At 46.3% G+C, this 21,224-nt stretch overlaps 2 protein-coding genes across 2 annotated transcripts in view; both read left to right on the plus strand.

Moving 5' to 3' along the window:
* Fng (Fringe glycosyltransferase) overlaps positions 1-21,224 on the plus strand; it is a 77,130-nt gene that overhangs the window by 9,546 nt on the left and 46,360 nt on the right. The window contains exon 5 of the mRNA XM_076900781.1: positions 19,372-19,531. Coding sequence (XP_076756896.1) covers positions 19,372-19,531 — 160 coding nt within the window. The remainder of the gene's footprint in view (positions 1-19,371; positions 19,532-21,224) is intronic.
* The window catches only part of LOC143426990 (uncharacterized), a 316,082-nt gene continuing 299,650 nt past the window's right edge, over positions 4,793-21,224 (plus strand). Inside the window, exon 1 of the mRNA XM_076900771.1 lies at positions 4,793-4,806. The gene's annotated coding sequence lies outside the window, so the exon portion shown is untranslated. The remainder of the gene's footprint in view (positions 4,807-21,224) is intronic.

A 21,224-nucleotide genomic window follows, 5' to 3' on the forward strand; every position in this document is an offset into this window, starting at 1 on the left:
CTCTGTTAATTGTTTGCTTTTCCAGCGGTTTTTCGGGCATCGTTTGAAGTCCTCGCTAATGCACTGCGAGGGAGTCATTCTGTGGACGAAATTTATTTTGCTCCCGCTTTTTCTTCCGCGCTTCGTTTGCGCCCCCGTGCACCATTCACGCACGTGTGCAGTGAAATATTAGTGGTCGTGGAATTTCCGGGAAGGCGAACGGAATTCTTGGAATTTTACAAATTTCTAAGATAGAATACTTCGCTGATTTTTTAGTTAATTAATTTCAAACGAATCTACTCTACTTTTAGAATATTAGTAAAGTAGTAAGGGAACCAAGATGGCGATTTTTTCTTATCTTCTAGCTTCTCGATATTTCTCATCATTCTTCAGAAAATGTTGTGTAGATTCTTCTTGCATTTTTGATATTTCATCGAAGTGACAGCACGTTTACTGAATGCGAAAGGAAAAGCGAGGAGTTGGAACACCCTGGACAGAAACCGTTTGCGGTGGCTCGATTGAAATGTTATTGCTGCCGCTTGACCGTCGAAAATTCGTGTTTGAATAGGGCGCAGCGCGATCGCGCGCGTCAAAATATTATCCTCGGCTAGAAAAAACACTCCTAATGGGCCGTCATCGTCGCGAACCAATTACCGTGTCTCGAGCCTCGTCTTCACGTTACTCCAAACGACTCCTCCTTTCTATTTACCTTCGACCTCGCACGAGGACATCCCTCGAAACTTTCGTTCCCTCGCTTTTTCACGATCCTACTGGAAATCTATAAAGTATCGACGATCGAAGTGATCGATGGAAATCGAGTGGAAAAATGGATCTATCGAAGAGACACGGGAAAATTTCGAGAAAATGAGAGGAGAAGTGGATTGCTCGAGCGTCGAAGAGGGCAACGACAGCGCTTCCGGTTTCTGCGAGGCAGGCGGCTCTGGTTTTTCCCATAACAATCCCTCGTCGGCCACTTACGCGTGTTTACGTGAAACGCGTAAACCAGCGCACCGACGATGTAACCACGATAAGTAGGAAGATCAAAGAGCAACTACAAGATCCTTGCCCTCCACTGAGACGGACGGAAGAGGGAGGGACAGAGAGGGACAACTAAGGGGAACACGGTGTAATTGCAGCTGTTAATCTGACTACGGAAAGGCCATTAACGTATCCGCCTGTACGTGTTTCTTCATCGAATAAGATCGCTGTAGTTCGAAGAAACAGGCTAACGACGTTTTTATAGCACTCTATTGAAGATGATGCTATAACATAATTCCATCCAAGTTTCTACTATAATACATTCTCAAATCCTTTGGCGATCATTACAATTTAAAACGATCCTCGTACAACTAAGAGTTCAAGATCGACCAAGGAAGAATTCTTATAATGCTGCTTGCAGCGACTAAACCAGAAACATTACCTCCTCGTTCGAAAAACTATTTATCTCGTCGAGAGATGTCGAGTGGATAAAAAAAATGAAGAAACGTAAGCAAACCGAAGAGCTGCAGAAAAATATTTGATCTAACCCAGGTTTCCCACAGGAGCCGAAAACCCGCCTCTCCCCCCCCCCCCCCCCCTACTCTCGACGTCAAGTATCCTCGCAGAGAGAAAGAGAGACACCCATCGTCCTCTTGAGGGACCAATCTCGAGCTGCAGCTCGCTATTTAGAGCCTCCTCGAGGTTCCTCCAGTATTCCCCGGAGTGGACGTCTAATTGGCCTCCCTTTCGGCGTCCCTTTGACCGGCCACCGGGGGCACACGTGCTCCCGATCGACCGCGCGGCTCTCCCTATACACCAGGCGAATCCTTTTGTGTCCTCTTTGAGGAAAGTCCACAATACGCGGCGGCGAGGGACGAAGAACGGCGCGCAGGACTCGCCGTGAGCGTTGGTGGACGACGAGGGATTAAGCTGCGGGGCTGAGAGGAGGAGGAGAAGGAGAGGGCGCACCAGCTGGGCCCTGCAGATGGAGATGGAGACGATTCAATCATCCCTCCTCTCGCTCTTTACCATTCCGCTCTCCACGGCGGTCGACGAAGGTGGTGGAGAAAGAGGGACGGCCCAAGGAGAGTGTCTCGGATGTCACATGCGGGTCTGCTCCCTCCTCAGGCCCCGTTCCATCGCTGGCTGGACGCCTCTTCCTCGGGATCCTCTTCCTCTTGTTCCTCCCGGAACCCTTCTTCTCTTCCTCCTCCTCTCGCTCGTCCGCCCCGCGACCGTTCGCTTTCTTTCGCCTCTCGACGTGTAGTTTAATCCTCGTTTTTAGTTTCATGCGCCCTCCTGCGTGTGCTCTTGAACACCACCACCCTTGGATCGCGTTTGGATTGTACTTAGGGTGGGGTGAGAGCGGTGGTTGATTTACTGCGGGACAGGGATGGTCGCATGTGGTGGTCTTCGGTTGGTTATCGGAAAGCCCGCGTTTTTATTGGATTATGCCGGATATTTGTCGTCGCAACACTCGGAGATGATTTGTGGGGCCATTGATGTTTCCTTCCTTGGTTCTTGATTCTTTTTTCCTCTCTTTTCGAGGGTTGAGAGAGCCTTAGAATTGTTGCAGCTGCGTCTGCTCGTATACAATCTCCCAATATTAATTTGAAATTTTTCAATCTCACTTTATACAAAATAATCTGCTCTCTGTTAAAAACAGATTTCGACTGCGAGCAGTGTCTGCTATTTAACTTCTGAGAGCGTCGAACATAAATAAAAGGTACTGCAGTGTCTCTCGCAATGAATTCCGTTCGACTTCCGGTCCCAAGGCTCGATCGCATCATCTTGCCAGCTCTGCACGGCTGAATCGCGGCAATTATCGTGAATCGTTGGGCGATGCTTCGATACTTTTTACTCGAGCAGCACTCTCAGCGTGCAGAGCTCCGTTGAAAGCCCGGGGACGACTTATCACCCGGTTAAATTATCGCCCAGGCCGTCGTCTCGCGCTCGTCCAATTATGCGAGCGTTCCGCGCGGACCTCAGATCTGTCCTATCGATAAAAGTGCAGCGAGCGCCGCGAATTTATGGAATTCCGCGCGGCGCGCTACTATTTACGAGCCTCCATCGTCCTCTCGGCGATACAGATTTCGCGCGACTCAACGCCGCGGAACGGGCCATCGTTCCGCGATACTTTGCGACGTGGAACGGAAACGGGCACGTTAAGCAACCCGTTTCTACGCCACCACGAATCGCTCGACGGTTTTTTGAAACCAATCAGATGAAATTTCCATCGATTTCGTTCCGCTTCTTATTCAAATGTTGCAACTTTATAGAGATTCAGTTGGATGTTTTTCGTCGAGGATTATATTCGCCAAAGGCATCCTGAAGAATTTTGCAAACCATCGACCACGTTAACCAGATCGTTTCTACGCTACGACCAATCGCCTGACGATTTTTTGATACCAATCAGATGAAATTTCCTTCGATTTCGTTTCGGTTCTTATTCAAATGTTGCAACTTTATAGAGATTCAGTTGGATGTTTTTCGTCGAGGATTATGTTCGCTGGAGGCATCTTGAAGAATCTTAAACTTTTACTTTGCAAACCATCGACTGCGTTAATCAGATCGTTTCTATGCTACGACCAATCGCCTGACGATTTTTCGAAACCAACCAGATGAAATTTTCTTCGATTTTGTTTTGATTCTCTATTCAAATGTTGCAACTTTATAGAGATTCAGTTGGATGTATTTCGTCGAGGATTATGTTCGCTCGAGGCGTCTTGGAGAATTTTAAACTTTTGCTTTGCAATTTGAATAGCGAACTACGGTATTTTCTAACTGTTGCTGGAATATATTAATTCTGAGAATCGTTGAGAGACAATTTGAATCGCATCGGGTGTTGATCTCCCGTGGAATCGGAATTTTCCATGAAATCGTGGCGATTTTCGATCTCGACTGGGCAGCGATCGTCGACTTTCATTGACGCCCAAGGATCCACGGAATTGTAATTCGTAGTACGTTTCTTCTGATGGTCGGCCGCGGTTGGACGCGCGCATAAAGCCTTTTTTACGCGTGGCGATCGCGGGCACGTGAGCGGAATCCAACGAGGCTGACGGGGTACGCGACCAGCAAACGGAATCGAGTTAATCGTGTCCCGAATCGATCCGTTCATTCGCCATCGATCCGCTCCGGGACATTGTGCCTCGACCTCATTTCGTTCGCCACTTTTTTCTCCCCGTGGATCGCCTCGGTTTTGCTTTCGCCAGATTCAATGGTCTGCTCGCGAACTTGACAAAATCGTTCCAAGTTAATCACCAAACCCCACCTGTTACCACCTCGAGCGACGAATTTCCTTACACGAAATGCTCTTCCACTCGTTAAAGAAACTTACAAAGATTTTTTTCCTAATCTTTTCGCCAGATTCAATGGTCTGTCCACTTCCTTGAAAATCGTTCGAAGTTAATCACCGCAATCGTCTCGAGCGATGAGTTTACTCGCGCGAAATACCTTTACGCTCATTAGAGAAACTCAAGAAGATTCTTTTCGTAATTTTTACAGTTGAAAAAATCGCTCGAGAGAGGTTGGATCGCGCTCGACGCGTCGCCAAGTGAAAGCAGGACTCCAGTCGGTATTTTTCACCCCCGTGGGGGAGGTTCTGGACAAATTTCGAGACGAGCTTGTCCGCGCGAAACGTATCGGCGTCCCCGTTGCCGTTCGTCCATTGTTGCGACTCAAGAAGATTCTTTTCGTAATTTTTACAGTTGAAAAAATCGCTCGAGAGAGGTTGGATCGCGCTCGACGCGTCGCCAAGTGAAAGCAGGACTCCAGTCGGTATTTTTCACCCCCGTGGGGGAGGTTCTGGACAAATTTCGAGGCGAGCTTGTCCGCGCGAAACGTATCGGCGTCCCCGTTGCCGTTCGTCCATTGTTGCTGGGCTCTCCATAGAATTTTAGATCGGTAACGACGATACTGATGATTTATAGGTGGAAGCGTATCGCGGTGCCCCGCTCTCGTGGCCGGTGAAAGGATCAGCAAGCCGGTTGACGAGGAGCGTGCGGCATTTCAGGTTGTCTTATCGCGTTTCAGCCGGGCTAACCGCGGTTTGCACAGCGATACCTGTATCGCGTCGTTCAAACAACGCGGTCGAAACCTCGCCCATCCCTCGACTGTAACCCTCGATTAGTCGTTTGTCTCGTTGCTTTCCTCCTCGCGGCTCGAAATTCGACGGAAATGGATATGAACCGTAGAAACGCTCTGGCACGAAATCGTTCGATAACGACGGTACGCTGTTATCTGCGCGTGTCAATATTTAACGATGGGATCTAGGAAAAGAAAATTCATTTCTGTCTTAGTATATCTTCTGGCGTTACTGCGACAGAAGACATAATCGGTATAAATAGAGTACGTGGAACAGGCGTGTATGGTTAGAAGCAGCAAACGCGATCGGAATAAGTAGAGCAAAGACGATCAGTAAACACCTAGCAAGGATGAGGATTGCAAGGATCTCTTATTTTATTACATAGTTCAAAATCTTGATCGATTTCAAGCATTGTATTTTAAACACACGTGTTCGTCGCATTTAAATGTAAATACTCTAGTTTATTATCCTAGAAACGTAATAGTTTCTCGATGGAGGACCAATCGATTTCAAGCATTTTATTAAAAAAATGTGTTTATCGCATTTAAATATTGTCACTCTCGTTTATTATCGTAGAAACGTAACAGTTTCCTGACGGAGGACCCGTCGATTTCAAGCATTTTATTAAACACACGTGTTCATCGCATTTAAATGTAGCTACTCTCGTTTATTATCCTAGAAACGTAACAGTTTCCTGACGGAGGACCCATCGATTTCAAGCATTTTATTAAAAAAATGTGTTTATCGCATTTAAATATCGTTACTCTCGTTTATTATCATAGAAACGTAACAGTTTCCTGACGGATGGTCCATCGAAGGTCCCTAGAGTCCTCTCGCCTGCGAAGGATATCCCGCGTGGCCGCAATTACGGTGGAAACCGGCAAAAAACTTGCACCGCTGCTGGACACGGAGTCCCTCGCGAACGGTGAACGGCTCGCGTGACTTAGTATTACGCATACACCGAGGGCAGAGCCCGTAATGCCGCATAATAAGCGTTTAGGGGACGCGAGCCTCCCCTTTCTCTTCCTCGCGGCGCAGCAATCGGTCCCGCGTTCGCCGTTCCTCGACCGTTGCTCTGGCTTCGACCAGGCGACGCTTCGCTAACGATCGTGTCGTTATTAAATATCGATCATCGCTGGACGACGCCGGGGTGCGCGTCAATCGAGTTCGCCAGTGATAATGGGGTGCGTGCATGGGGTTGATCGAACGCTCGAGACGCTGCAGGAATTCATTATGCGGGTTTTCGGGTCCTCTTTACTCATTCTATCGACGTTGAACTTGTCGATGATCGTGGAAAGTGTTCACTAGTTGTGCTTCCTATTTTCTTTTGCAGATGATGGTCAGTTTGGTAGGTTTACTAAAAGCACTCATTGAAATTAAGTTCGTTACGTTTTTCTTATAACTTCTCTTACACTTCTCATTGAAATTTCCTCTGTTAAAGAACGGAGTAGATCTCGCGATGGACCATGATTAGTTCACTCATTGCACTCATTGAAATTAAGTTCTTGTGAAAGTATAATATAAATACTGATTGTATACACAAACATTAAGCTCCATTACGTTTTTCTTATAACTTCTTTCGTACTTCTCATCGAAATTTTCTCTGATAAAGAATGGAATAGATCTGGCGATGGACCAGGGGATGCGAAACAGTCGAGGCGTAACTCAGCGCATCAAAGTTGCTCTTAGCAGTACACGGTTGCGTTCCCCGGTGGCGGACGTATCGGTGAACGAGACGACGGCTCCTTCGCCGTCTACGTGATACGAATTCGGTGATCCGATGGCGTTCCCGGAATCTGTTTCCTGGGGAGAATATTATTTCTCCGGCCGAAACACGGGGGAAGGAAAAAGGACGGGGAAGGGTTATAAAACACACGAACACGCCGGGGAATTGTTCACGTAGGATGGTACTGGCCGTTCGCCAGTGTCGCCTTTTGTTCCTGGCTGCACGCGACTAGCCTCTCGACTCGACGCGCGTCGCAGAAATGCTAATGTCTTGTAGGAATGCGCCTCTGGTGCTCCTCCAAAGACGTTTCCGTCGGCTCGAGAACATCGTTCTTCCTTCCTCGCCAATTTTTTTTATTCTTTCCTCTTCTCTTGGGGTGCAATTTCTAAGGTGAAACTTTGGGTTAATAGAGTCGCGAGTTTTCATCTCTGATAGTTTGTTGCTGTGGTATTCTTTAGATGACGCATGGTTTTGCGATTGAATATGGCTGGAGAACACCGTTCTTCCTTCCTCGCTAATTTTTTTTAGCCTTTCTTCTTCTCCTGGGGTGCAATTTCTAAGGTGAAACTTTGGGTTAATTGAGTCGCGAGTTTTCATCTCTGATAGTTTGTTGCTGTGGTATTCTTTAGATGACGCATGGTTTTGCGATTGAATATGGCTGGAGAACACCGTTCTTCCTTCCTCGCCAATTTTTTTTATTCTTTCCTCTTCTCTTGGGGTGCAATTTCTAAGGTGAAACTTTGGGTTAATTGAGTCGCGAGTTTTCATCTCTGATAGTTTGTTGCTGTGGTATTCTTTAGATGGCAGATGGTTTTGCGATCGAATATGGCTGGAGAACACAGTTCTTCCTTCCTTGCGAATTTCTTTTATTCTTTTCTCCTTCTTTTGGGGTGCAATTTCAAAAGTGGAACTTTGGGTTAATTGAGTCACGAGTTTTCATCTTTGATAGTTTGTTGCTGTGGTATTCTTTAGATGGCGTATCGAGAGATAGTTTAATCGATGGTGGAAATTTCCGTTCGACAAATATTTGCAGCGTTCGACGAGATAGTAGGATACGTATTGTTTCGCGCGGGAGCTCGAGGATCGATCGTTTAATCGATTTGACCCGACGTGCTCGCAGCCAATTGATTTAGATGACGCTGCTCCGTTGGCCCGTGAGCCTCGCGGCTCGAATCGATCGTTGCGTAACCCATGTCGAAATTAATGCTGGTGCACTGTGGCGTCCAGTACAGTGTGCCCTACATATCTCTTCGTATCTCGTTCTCTTACGCTCTTAACACTCTTTATACCTTTTCATCAGCAGTAAAATTTCCCATCTCTTAGTTTCAAAAAAAAAGTTCAGATCGACTTGCGTTTTTCTCAAAAGAATTGAATTTTTCGATTAGAAAGAAAGTGTACGTTCCAGGGTTGTATAGTAAAATCTCGAGACGAGGCATCCTTGAAACCATTCGTCGCTCACGTGGGGCTGCACTTTCCTATCTCGCAATTTCAGAAGAAATTTCAGATCGATTCGAGTCTTTTTCAAAAGAATTGAATTTTCGATTTAAAAGAAGGTATGTTTCAGGGTTGCATCGTAACATCTCGAGACGAGGCATCCTCGAAACCATTCGTCGCTCACGTGGGACTGTACTTTCCCCAAATTTCAGATCGACTCGCGTCTTTCTTAAAAGAATTGAATTTTCGATTAAAAAGAAAGTATACGTTTCAGGGTTGTATGGTAAAATTTCGAGACGAGGCATCCTCGAAACGATTCGTCGCGCGCTCGATGTCACGTGGGGCTGCACTTGTTCAGGAACGACGCGAGTGCGTGTCGCCATTTGCAGATCCGCGGCCGATGCACGCGGCTCCCCGTGCACTCTCCTCTATGCACCGAAAACTGGTTTGCACCTGATACCGGCTTCGCGATCGAATGACGCGTTTCAATGCGCCTACCGATCCCCTCCCACCCGCCACCTCTTCTTTCTCCTCTTCTTAACCCCCGACGAGCTGTGCCCGCGTTTCTTTTACTCCTTTTCTTCCGCCTCTTTTTCGTCCCCCACCACGGTTGCTCCTTTTTCCACCGTTCACAAAGATCACGCGAGCCCTCCGTCTCTCGACCCTTTGATTTATTTTCTGCGAAACCGCCCCGATGAATTCGACCGTTGGACGCTCGAAAGGACACTGGACGATGCTGGTGTACGCTCGCGTTGTCGAGGTCTGGGATAAAATGTGGATCAGATCCTGGCTACGATCAATTATGGATTCTAAACACATCTTACCTTTAATTGTCGCTTTGATTGATCATCAGAAAGGCTTTGCGTACTCTGATATCCTTAAAAACGTCTTGGATAACCAAATAACTAGTCTATTTGTTTTTATGTTGCGCTCGCGTTGACGAGGTCTGGGATAAAATGTGGATCAGATCCTGGCTACGATCAATTATGGATTCTAAACACATCTTACTTTTAATTGTCGCTTTGATTGATCATCAGAACGGCTTTGCGTACTCTGATATCCTTAAAAACGTCTTGGATAACCAAATAAGTAGTCTATTTGTTTTTAGTGATCGCAAAATGGGTCGTGTTTCGTTTCGAACCATCGCTTTCTCGTTCAGTGTCGCAACGGTTTGCAGCGTTTGCGAAATCGGCTCCGCTCCATAAACAAATCGCGGCGCTATCAGCGTCGAATAGACGCGCGGTTTAATAGCCGCGGCGAGGGTCGTTCGTTCGGGCCAGCTGGTAGAGCAGATCGAGGAGCAGGCGAACTTTCTTGTGGTATCCGGCGAATCGCTCGCAGGACACCAACCGTGAAATCGTTAAACGTCCTGCCGCTAGTTTTCCTCTACACGCGTGCTTAGCTTTCGCCTGAGTCCACTGTCGCGAATAGACTTAATACTCGCGACAATGTTTATTCAACAATGGAACTCTAAATCAGATTTTTCTTAGTCAAACATTCTGTTCTCATATTTTAAGTTAGAAAAGAATCCTCTCGCCTGAGTCCACTGTCGCGAATAGACTTAATACTCGCGACAATGTTTGTTCAACGATGGAACTTTAAATCAGATTTTTCTTAGTCAAACATTCTGTTCTCAGATTTTAAGTTAGAAAAGAATCCTCTCGCCTGAGTCCACTGTCGCGAATAGACTTAATACTCGCGACAATGTTTATTCGACGATGGAACTCTAAATTAGATTTTCCTTAGTCAAACATTCTGTTCTCAGATTTTAAGTTAGAAAAGAATCCTCTTCTTGAGGATCTTCTCATCGATAAGCTTTCTTATGCCTCTTGAATGCTCGCAGTGTGCTCGAATCGCGAGATATCGAACTTGTCGCCAGCAGCTCGCTCCAGATCCGGTGGACATTTGTCGAAAGATCGCAGGCAAGGAAGAGCGAACCGCGTCCTGGCTGCGAGCCAGCGACAAAAAGTCCCTTCGAATCCACGATAAGGTGGATGGACTGGCGTGGTCCCATTGCAGTTGCTCCCTCGCTTTTTTTCACCCCGTTCTCGTATCTCGAAAAACAGTGGCGCTCGATGGGGAGAGAGAAAGAGAGAGAAGAGGCGGCGCGTAGGTACGTGTCCTCGCATGAATGATTCCATTCAGCATCAGGCCTGCCGGACGAGCACGGCGACACGATGCTCGATGAATTCGCGAGATCGGATCGGCAGATTTCGTTTCTCGGAACCGCGCACCCACCTCGAGCCGCTTATCTCGGCCCTCGTGAGCCGACTCTCGAGTGGCCACGGTGATTAGGGTGCGGAGTGGGCAGCCTCTTTGGTTCAGCCTCGAGGCTACCATTTTTCGAGGCTTATGGTTCGTACGCACGAGAAAACTATGGAAAAAATGGAAAATTTATGAACTTTTTCATTCGAGACAGTCAATTTTGTATCCTTCGTAATAAGATACGTAGGGTTTGTTTAATTTGAGATTTTCTTTGGGGGTTGTACAAGGTTTTGGGTTTCAGTAGATTTATTAAGGACTCTCAGATTTGAAAATTTATTCTAAACTCATGGAATATAAAAAGTTTCTTATATTTTGAAGGATTTGAAAAAATCCACCCTTAGGACTGCTGGTTCGTACGCACATAAAAACTATGGAAACCATAGAAAATGTATAAACTTACTCGAGACATTCAATATTGCATCCTTTATAATAAAATACACGGGGTTTATTTAATTCAAAATTTTCTTTGGGGGTTGCAAAAGCTTTTGGCTTACACTAGCATCAATTAGAGACTCTCTTCATTAGAAAATCCATTCCAAACTCACAAAACAAGAAAGTTTAAAAAAACCCATTCTTAGATTGGCTAAAATGGTAAATACTATCATCGAATAGTAATAAAAATTGTTATCGACAGTTAGACTGATCTGTGAGTTGTTCGATAGAGCATGGAGCGAAAAATCGAGCGGGGGTGGAGGTCTGCGACGGTTCCTCGGCGATCACGCGACGTCTCCTCGAGGAGAACGTCTTATCCGGCGCGGGGCACACTTGCCAGGGCAATTTCTGTTATCAATGTAATATTCCGCAGCGAGAGGCCCCGGAAATGGCTCGTTGACTCTCGCCGCGCCGCTCATTGCTACATCCGGCACGATGCTTGCCGGTACACAATATAACTTGATACACTCGAAAGTGGAACAAAAGAGTTCCACGGAACGTTTCGTCTGGCTCACGTGCGCCGCCCCGCGCTGCTACCAGTTTCTAAATAGCGGCCCAACCCTCGACCGTGAAACAGTTTCTATGGAATTCGAGTCGAGAGAAAATTGAGAGCGTCGTTTTCGAAAACTCTCGTTCGAGTCGAGAGAAAATTGAGAGCGTCGTCTCGAAAACTGACGTTAAAAGACGCGAGTAAGAAGACGTTTCTCTCGTGGATACGGATTGATCGAAAGGCGTGGCTGGTTCGAAGGGCGATGGAATAAAATCGCGTCCGATCGGGACGCAATCGTATCCGCGTAACAAAATATCCTCGAGGTCGGGGCGAAAGAAAATCCTGCGGCGACCGCGTAAAAGTCTGGCCTTATTGTGTGTATCGGGTGTCCTGGGGTGAAGATGGCCAGAGGTCCTTTGCTTCTCTCGATTCGTTACTTTCACATTTGTATTTCAATTATTATATACAATTAAATTACATTCAGATATTGACAGTATATGTATCACTCATCGTCTGACGATCTACGTGATCTATAAACATTGGTATCAGTATCAGATCAGCTATTTTGTATAATAGAAGATTTATACATTTTTTAATTGAAACAATACTTGAAAAAGGCTGAACAACAGTGTACTGATGCATCGATACAATCTTCTCAGTCGTGTTTCTTTATCTATTCTTTTATCAACCCTCTTGGTACCCTCTTTGAAGAACCAATTCAGGGATCCTTGTAACCCAAACAGTCGCTCTCGAAAAAGGAAGAGGAGAAAGCTGGACAATAACGAGTCAGCTTCCGTTGAGCTTCTCCTCTCACATGTTTCGACGTTCCTCCGCGTTTGTATATCTCTATACACGTAACCCTCTTGTTCCTCGAGTAGCGTCCTTCTGAAACGTTGGTAGCGCTGGCTGATGGCCAAGAGATCCGACGACCAGTCGGAAGGGATCGTCTGGACGTCGCGTTTATCACGGATGCTCGATTGTATATGGGTCCACTCGACTTCTGGAAGACGTCTTTCGTGTCCTCCTCGAGTGGAGGCCCGACTGGAACCCCGAGAAACTCGTTATCGAGCGATTCCTTATTAATTTCACCTCCCAACCCCTGATGCATGCAAATCGTTCCCGTAGAAACCCGCACTGCGGATTTTTCGCCGATCGATCGATCCAGAAGGCGCGCAGCGTGCCTTGGCAACGTTCTTCGGGGACTTGGAGCGGCTGGGCCCGCTTTAATAATCAATAATTTCCCCTGGTAGGCCCCGGGGTTACACGTGTACGGACCGTGCCGCGATCGTGCCGCGAGACCGCTTTAGTTATGTCCCCCAGCGCCGTGTCCAACCGTTTCCAACCGCGGACAACACATTCGCCGCGCGTCGACTCGCTCGAGAGTTCTGCCCGGTCTTTAACGTGCTCGTTTTATTCGACAAACAACGCCCGAGGTGTGCACACTTCCTCCTGGGAGCAGAGGGGATCGCGAACCGATTTTTCGAATTTTACAGGGACGCATGCGCGGGGTCTCTTGTATTATTAACGAGGAGACACGAGAAACGGCTAGGGATGAAGTTAGGATTTTATGGGCTGGGAATGGAGGTGACGAAGCCTCTCGAGGATCCCTGTCTTTCTGTATTTATTAAGAACTCGCTGTGTTACTCTGCTCTTTGCCTCCTTGGGATCCTCCTTTTCGATACGCACCACTTTTCTGTGTTTAAAAAATCTGTCTGATCCTTCTGCTGTCTTAAAACTTAAAATATTAAATATTAAATTAAGTTACTTCTTCTGGTGAACAATTTGAATTATTTAAGGAAAGTTTCGAACGAACTTTCCTTAAGCGGATACATAATTTTCACGGGAAAAGAGAACGCTGCGAACCGGAAGCGAGAGGAAGAAGACGTACGACGCTGATTCGAGGCTTTCGAATCGGTTTTTAAGAGCAGTAGAGACGAGAGGAGGAAGTTCTGGCCGACTTGGCAGGAGGAAATCGGCAACGAGATCTGGTCCGTCACGATTCGCCCGATAAATCGGCGCTTCCGGTCTCACCTGGCCGCACCTGTATCGGGTGACTAATCGACCGCCGTCTGCAAGATGTTGTCCCCCTTTTTCTGCTTTCCATCAAGTTGGTGATACCACTTAATTGTCCTCGCGAAGGTTCTTGGAGACCTCGAGAATCGAACCTGAAAAAGAGAGAGAGAGAGAGAGACCTTTCTCAGTACTTTGTCCAGGATCGCTATAATTATTACGGTACTCGTAATTGAAAGGCGCGAGTCTTTCAATTCGCGCTGAGATCGAATCTCTCGATTAAAGTTAAATGAAATACTGCGAAATCGGAACTAAAATGTTTATACTGTTGCATATAAATTCCAAAGTGAGATTGCGTGTATTAATTGAGAAATCTCTGAGAGAGAGAGAGAGAGACTCTGGTGTGATTTACGATGGAGCCAGTGGACGTTTATTCGATCCCAAAAGGGGGTTTCTCGCTCGTGGGACCGATCGCACGCGAGTATTAAATCGCGTCGGTCGGGAGGAACGTTACGCGAGACCCGAGGGATAACCACAGGTTCCCATTTCAATTGAAATTGAACATTTAAACTCTGTTAACGTTATTACGGTTAATTTTGATTAACCATTATCCACGAGGTCCCTCGAAGCCGTCGATAAGATCCGCGACGAGCGTCTGAACTGGTAGCCGGCGATAATGGAGCGAGTTTATTCGAGGCGGCTCGTTACCTTAACAAATCGATCGAATTCGACGCGGGTACGTGCAACAGGTGAAATTGCACGTACAGAAAATTGCGGGTCGTCGATCTCCTCGCCCTTCTTCTTCTTCCTCCACCTCCTCCTCCTCCTCCTTCTTTTTCGCTCCTCCTTCGTTGGTTTCGTTTTGACTTTTTTGCCGGCGTCGTTGCGCTCGTGTTTTCACCACCACCGTGTAGAAAGCGCAAGTTCGACGGCGCGATCGCGATTCCAATTTTCGATCGCTGCAATTTATGCCGCCACGGAGGGAGTTTCGATTTGGCGTGCAGGCTCGTCCTGAGTAATGAGATTCTTTATGCCCTCGAGGGTATCCCTCGAATTTTTGTAATATTGTTTCAGCCTCGCTGTCGCTTCTGGGCCGATTTTTATTCATTACTGTTATCGTCTCATCGTTCAGTTATGTCACGTTCTTCGAAATTTCATTATTGCACAGTAAAAGGGGTGGTAAACGTTGAGCGTTATTTTATTCTTATTTTCCACTAATATCGAATTATTTCTAAAATGCCAAACTTTATTTTTACAACGAAAGTCCAAGAATATAGATTTCGAATTCAATTAACGAGGATCTCGAAAAATTTCATCCGCGACTTCCGCCACGAGGCAACGTTCGACAAATCATTCGCGTGATTAATTACGACTCTCTCACCCTCTCTCTGGTTGTACAAACGAACAAACGAGCGGAAGATTGATAGGGAAAGGCAGATCGATCGGCGCGCGCGTGTCTGGCAAAAAGAAAGGCAGACGGAAAGAAACTGTGCAACAGCTCGGTCGAGGTAGGATTTCTAATTAAAACCGGCTGGTATCGGGACTCGTGCTGCGAGTTTCGACACTCGCGGTCGCTCTCGATCGCTTCCACGAGCTCAAGAATCGGCGACGCCAGGCTTAATTAGATACGCGTCTGGCGCGAGGGGGTTGAACCACCCTCCGCGCGCTCCACGACTCCGTTGCAACGATCGACGATCATTAACTTCGAGAGCGATCCGCGTCGATGATGAATCGATCTCTAAATATGGATCTAAGCCGCGAGCCACGTTTCGATCGCCGCTGTTTCATTCGCTCGAGATCGATGGATATTAATGGCGCTTTCTATGATCTTCGATCGATGGAATCAGTCGCGTATTATCTACGCCTGACGTTCTGTTTCTTCGAGAGAATTCCTTCAAGTGTCGCAATTTTCCAAGCACACATTACTTATCTTCTATAAACTTTGATTCACTACTAAACTTCTCAAAGCTACATCTTTCTTTAAAAACATAAAAAACCAAGAGAATTTTCCTAGCACACATTATTTATCTTTTATAAACTTTGATCGATTACTAAACTTCTCAAACCTATATCCTTCTATAAAAGTACAAAAAACCAAGTGAAGGACGACACGAAAATAGTCGAAAGTAGTTCTATGTACACAGAGAAAGACTGGTTTCCGGAAGGGTCGACTGGCAGTCTAGAATCGAGCCCTTGAAACCCAGTCTGCCCACTCAGAGGCGGACTCTAGCTCGCCTAGCGCGTGTACACAAGCAGAGCGTGCGTGGCGTTGGCAACGAGCCGTTAAATTGGCATCGAGGCCGGTTGCGGAGGCTTAATGAGTCGTGGGTGTGCCTGGTCCCAGTTAATTGCCGTGTAAAACGGCCACGCGAGCCTCGTCCCTCTCGTCGTGGCTGTGCACGCGGACGTGCACGTACGAGGATGGGCGTACGTCCTCGACGCGGTGCAGGAAGACTCGAGACACCGTCGATGGCTTTGCGTTTCCCTCGCGAAGCCGCGGAAGTCGATCGTGCGTGAATAAACGGATACCAGCGGCGGCTGAAATGGTTGCGGGCAACCGTACGACTGCCTCGGTTGGGCAGGTGCGTTCGCCTCGTCCTGCGAGCTTTTTCCAGTTCTTGGGAACCTCGTCTTGGGTGTTTTAAATTTCATTGCTGGCTGAGATTCGATGTCGAGAGATTTTTTATTTCATTGCTGGCTGAGATGCGAGTCGATCTTGCGGTTTTTTAGTCAACAATTTGTAGTATTCTCGAGGCTAAGGAATTAGAAAATGGTCGATATATGCGTACTGTTAATAAATATCGACATTGTAATATATTACAACTGCGTCCTATGAGCTTTTTTCAGTCCTTGGGAACCTCGTCTTGGATGTTTTAAATTTGATTGCTGGCTGAGATTCGATGCGAGTGGATCTTGCGGTTTTTTAGCCAAGAATTTGTAGTATTCTCGAGGCTAAGGAATTAGAGAATAATCGATATATGCGTACTGTTAATAAAAAATCGACATTGTAATATATTACAACTGCGTCCTGCGAGTTTTTTCCAGTTCTTGGGAACCTCGTCTTGGATGTTTTAAATTTGATTGCTGGCTGAGATTCGATGCGAGTGGATCTTGCGGTTTTTTAGCCAAGAATTTGTAGTATTCTCGAGGCTAAGGAATTAGAGAATGATCGATATATGCTGCAGTGCGTTTCAAGGAAATCTCGTAAATCAAATGCTTCGTGAAATCGTGATTACGTGGCGTTGCACTCTGTTCGAACGATTTCGAGAGGTATGCGAGACCGAGCTCCACGATAATCGATCGATTAACACCGAATATAGCCAGGCGGTGTGTCTCCTTTTTTTTGTATTTCTTTTTTTTATTACACAGACGGATCGACTGGACTTTCACGACATTTACGACGGTAATTAGCCGGTTAATACACGAAAGTGCCGGTTTTTCGTAAACCCCAACGCGCGCCGCTCGAACGGCTCGAGATCTCGGAAGGTGCGAAAAGAAACCGCGCGACACCTGCCATCGAGCGCTGTTTTCATTCCCGGTTCAATTATCCCCGAGGTGGACCTCGCGCAGGTGACAAGAAATCCGTGTACACTTCCCGTAGAAACTCGTTCCTCGATTATACGCGATTTCTTCGCCGCCACTCGACGTTCTTCCATTCCTTTTTTCCTGCAGCTCGCTACGAGTCATCCGTACGCGATATTCCTTTCCTTACAACTCGAACGTTTCGCCAAAGCGTCCCAATGGATGCCTCATGAAATTCTCGTTCGTATTACCTGGCGATACAAATTTGAATTTAAAACCAATTCTGATTTAAATGTAACCGTAAACCATTGCAACTGCTCTAGCTATCGTCGATCGCATAAACAATTCGTCCAGCCAATCGAAGGAAGTCTGACCAGCGAGCACGGTGCGTGAAGACCGTTCCACTCGACGAGCAACCCCCCTGGAAACCATGTGCGTGTATCGTTTCGCGTGAACTTCCCCCTGGACGCGGACGACTGCCTCCAGGAGGTGGACTCGGGTATCGTGGGAACCCCACCCGGTTAACAACGCGTGTCAGTGGCCCTTTAAAGCCGGAGATCGGTCGCGTCACACGTGCGTCGCGACACGTGCTCGCCTCCTCGCGAGTAAATAGGGGTGGAGGCGAGCGAACCAGGGTGGCGACTGCGCCTCGCGCCACTTTTGTGGGAATTGTTCTCCGCTGGATTCCCATCGGTGCGATGCTCGCTTTTAACTCGACTTTCGTCGACTGTGACGATGCGACGAGCTTCACAGAGGCGATCGTTCTCTAAGCTTCTACTTTAGAGAACATCGCAGAAATTTTCTGCTTACTGAAACTATTTCAGTTCACTGAAGTGACTGTGTTTTCGTTTCTATATTGTTCAAGTCGTTCTGTTTAATCTGTTCCACGTTCGAGGCTAGATTAGAGCAGCACTCTCTCTCGAGTCACGATCGTACGGTTTTCAGTGTTGTAGATGCGACGAGCTTCACAGCTTCCATTGCAGAGAATATTACAGAAATTTTCAGTTCACTCAAGTGACTGTGTTCTTGTTTCTACATTGTCCAAATCGTTCTGCATAATCTGTTTCACGTTCGCAGCTCGATTAGAGCAGCACTCTCTCTCTCGAGTCACGATCGTACGAGTTTCTATTTTAGAGAACATTACAGAAATGTTCTGTTTACTGAAAGTACTTCAGTTCACTGAAGCGACTGTGTTTTCGTTTCTACATTGTCCAAATCGTTCTGTAGAATCTGTTTCACGTTCGCAGCTCGATTAGAGCAGCACTCTCTCTCTCTCTCTCTCTCGAGTCACGATCGTACGAGCTTCTATTTTAGAGAACATTACAGAAATGTTCTGTTTATTAAAAGTACTTCAGTTTACTGAAGCGACTATGTTCTTGTTTCTACATTGTCCAAATCGTTCTGTAGAATCTGTTTCACGTTCGCAGTTAGATTAGAGCAGCACTCTCTCTCGAGTCACGATCGTACGGTTTCCAGCGTCGTAAATTCGCGCGTTTCACCGGGGCACGAGCTACGGATCGATCGGATCGGGTTTATCGGTCGATCCTGGTTAGCCATCGGAAAGGTCAGGGCTGACGTGTGCCGCGGATTGGAAACGGGCGTGGCGCGCACGACTTGCCGGGATTAAATCGTGATCCGGCGGCAGCCAGGCTGAGGTCCTGCCCTCCTCACTCGTGCAAAAGCAATCGTCCACGCGATATTAGAAACGGATAGACCGATGGAAATTAATACGAGCCACGGACCGGCTATCTCCTTCGGCTATCTGTAATTTCGCGAGAGCAATCGTTCGGTGGTTGCGAGCGTTGCGCAATCTAACCCAGTTCGCCGCGTGACTGCCTTTTATTATGTATATCATATTTACCGCGGAACGAATCGCCTTTTTTTTTCACCCCGTAGAGATTTATCGCCCGTCGTGAGGGATACTTTTAGAAATAAAAAGATTCCGCTTAATATCGCGCCGTTTCTTCCGCTCGATTATTGGAACGCGTTGATAAATCGAGGCTCGAGATCGAGGGGATTAGAAAATAGCGAAAACTTTTGCGCAATATTGTAATTCTACAGCACTGGATAGCACGATTTTTTTTTAACAGATTTTAGAAATAAATTACCATGAAATAATACCAAGAAGAAATAACGAAGTACAATGGCTTTACATAAATATGTACAAATAAATTGCAATCTATTTCTTCAGTGTTTGAAGCTTACCATCTCACAGACTTAACAAAACTTAAGTTATATGGAATTAAAAATTTGTCTTTTATTAAAAGAAATATTTTATCGAACACAACTTCTCTTCTTACATACATATTCTTGATCTCGCATAACACAGTATCCGCAACGCAGCAATTTTACATCGATATCGAGTAATCGCACCGCTTTACGCAAATCGACGTATCGAAGGACACATGGATTCTCGAACAGGAACTTTAAAAGGACGCTCGCTTGTTTCAGATGGTTCTGCCACTTCGACGACGATAATTACGTGAACGTGCCGCGACTGTTGAAACTGCTGGACAACTACAATCCGCGGGAGGATTGGTACCTGGGCAGGCCCTCGATACCGGCGCCTCTGGAGATCATCAGACAGGGCCCAGAACCCTCGAAGCGACCGGTAAGTGTCTTCGATCCATTCGTAAACAGAAACCAGTCGTGCGATTTTTTTGCGATTTCGCGAAACGCGACCACTGTGGTCCCTCGTCGTTTAATATTCGTCTCGATATTATTGATTCTTGCACCGTTCGAATTTGGGTCAAGCGTCCATTCGCTTGAGCGAGATTATCTTGCCTTTCGGTTGTCCGTTCGATCGCTGGTGGTCCTCGTTGATTAATCGATCGAGGCCTCGCTGTTGGTACCGTCAGCTGGCCTAATATGGAAGTCGCGTTGATTTTTAATCATTCTGTGCATTATTGATGCTCTACTTGGTTTGCACCGCTGTGTCAGGTCATAGAAACGTTCATTTTAACTATGAAAAAATTAAATTGGATGCTGCAGGAGTATTGTCAGATTCTATGTTAAGTAGATATTGCGAAGAATCGTGAAATTTTGTGTTTTATCATTCTGTGCATTCTTGGTGCTCTACTTGGTGTCTGCATCCCTGTGTCAAGTCATAGAAACGTTCATTTTAACTATGAAAAAATTAAATTGGATGCTGCAGGAGTATTGTCAGATTCTATGTTAAGTAGATATTGCGAAGAATCGTGAAATTTTGTGTTTTATCATTCTGTGCATTCTTGGTGCTCTACTTGGTTTGCATCCCTGTGTCAAGTTCTAGAAACGTTCATTTTAACTATGAAAAAATTAATTAAATGCCACAGTAGTATTGTCAGATTTTATGTTAAGTAGATATCACGAAGAATCCTGAGATTTTGTATTTTAATCACAATATTAGCCTGGTTTCATGAGAAGAAGGTCGTAATAGCAACCCTTTTGTATTTTAATCACAATATTAGCCTCGTTCCATGAGAAGAAGGTCGTGGCGGCAACCCTTGGGCAATGAGACCCTCGCAGGGCGGTCATTTCGATGTTTCCACTTGGACACCAACGACGTGGGCGTTTCCGTGTTTTTCAACGCCACTTCTGCTATAATTTTACTGCTCCTTTCATTTGCCCCGCGACAATATGATTGCGCTTGGACCTCCCCTTCGAGCGACGGGGACGGTAATGAGCGTCGTCCCGTTTCTTTTATCCCTGGACGAAGGCGTGAAATTTACTTTCTTTCTCTGGCGCGGGAGGTCCTTTGATGGCCGCACAGGATACCCTGCCAGAGGGTACAAAGTGTGAGAAAGGAGTCGAGAAAATTGGAAAATTTTGGGTTCCACTGATTAAATGACGACCACGAAATTTATTACTTTTCTCATTTATTATTCCATCGTTTACTAATATATTAGCCGTCATCTATTATCTCACAATTTATTATTAGCCTAGAAGAATTTAGTGGGCAATAGCTATCAATTCGAAGCAGGTGAATAAATTTGATTGACAATAATCGAAGTTGTGGGGAAATGACAAGTATATAGAATTTTTAACAGGTTGAAGAGAGATTTTATGGCACGTCTGTTCGCTCGAAGGCGGAAGGAAGCAAAGAAATTAGACTCGTCGAATTTATGCGTCCACGAGGGTAACCAGCCCGTAATATTTTCCACTTTGCAAGGTTTAAGCTGAATCCACGGCCGCTGCCACCCCTCGCAGGGGTGGGCTGAGATGAAAAACCGGGTCCTCAGCTAACGGCAATCTTTTTCTTTCAATACCTCGCCAAGGTTCGCTCTTAGAAATCCCCCGTTCATGAATTAATTTATAGCCGCTGA

Source organism: Xylocopa sonorina, chromosome 9 (genome assembly GCF_050948175.1).
Source record: "Xylocopa sonorina isolate GNS202 chromosome 9, iyXylSono1_principal, whole genome shotgun sequence".
Classification (NCBI taxonomy): domain Eukaryota; kingdom Metazoa; phylum Arthropoda; class Insecta; order Hymenoptera; family Apidae; genus Xylocopa; species Xylocopa sonorina.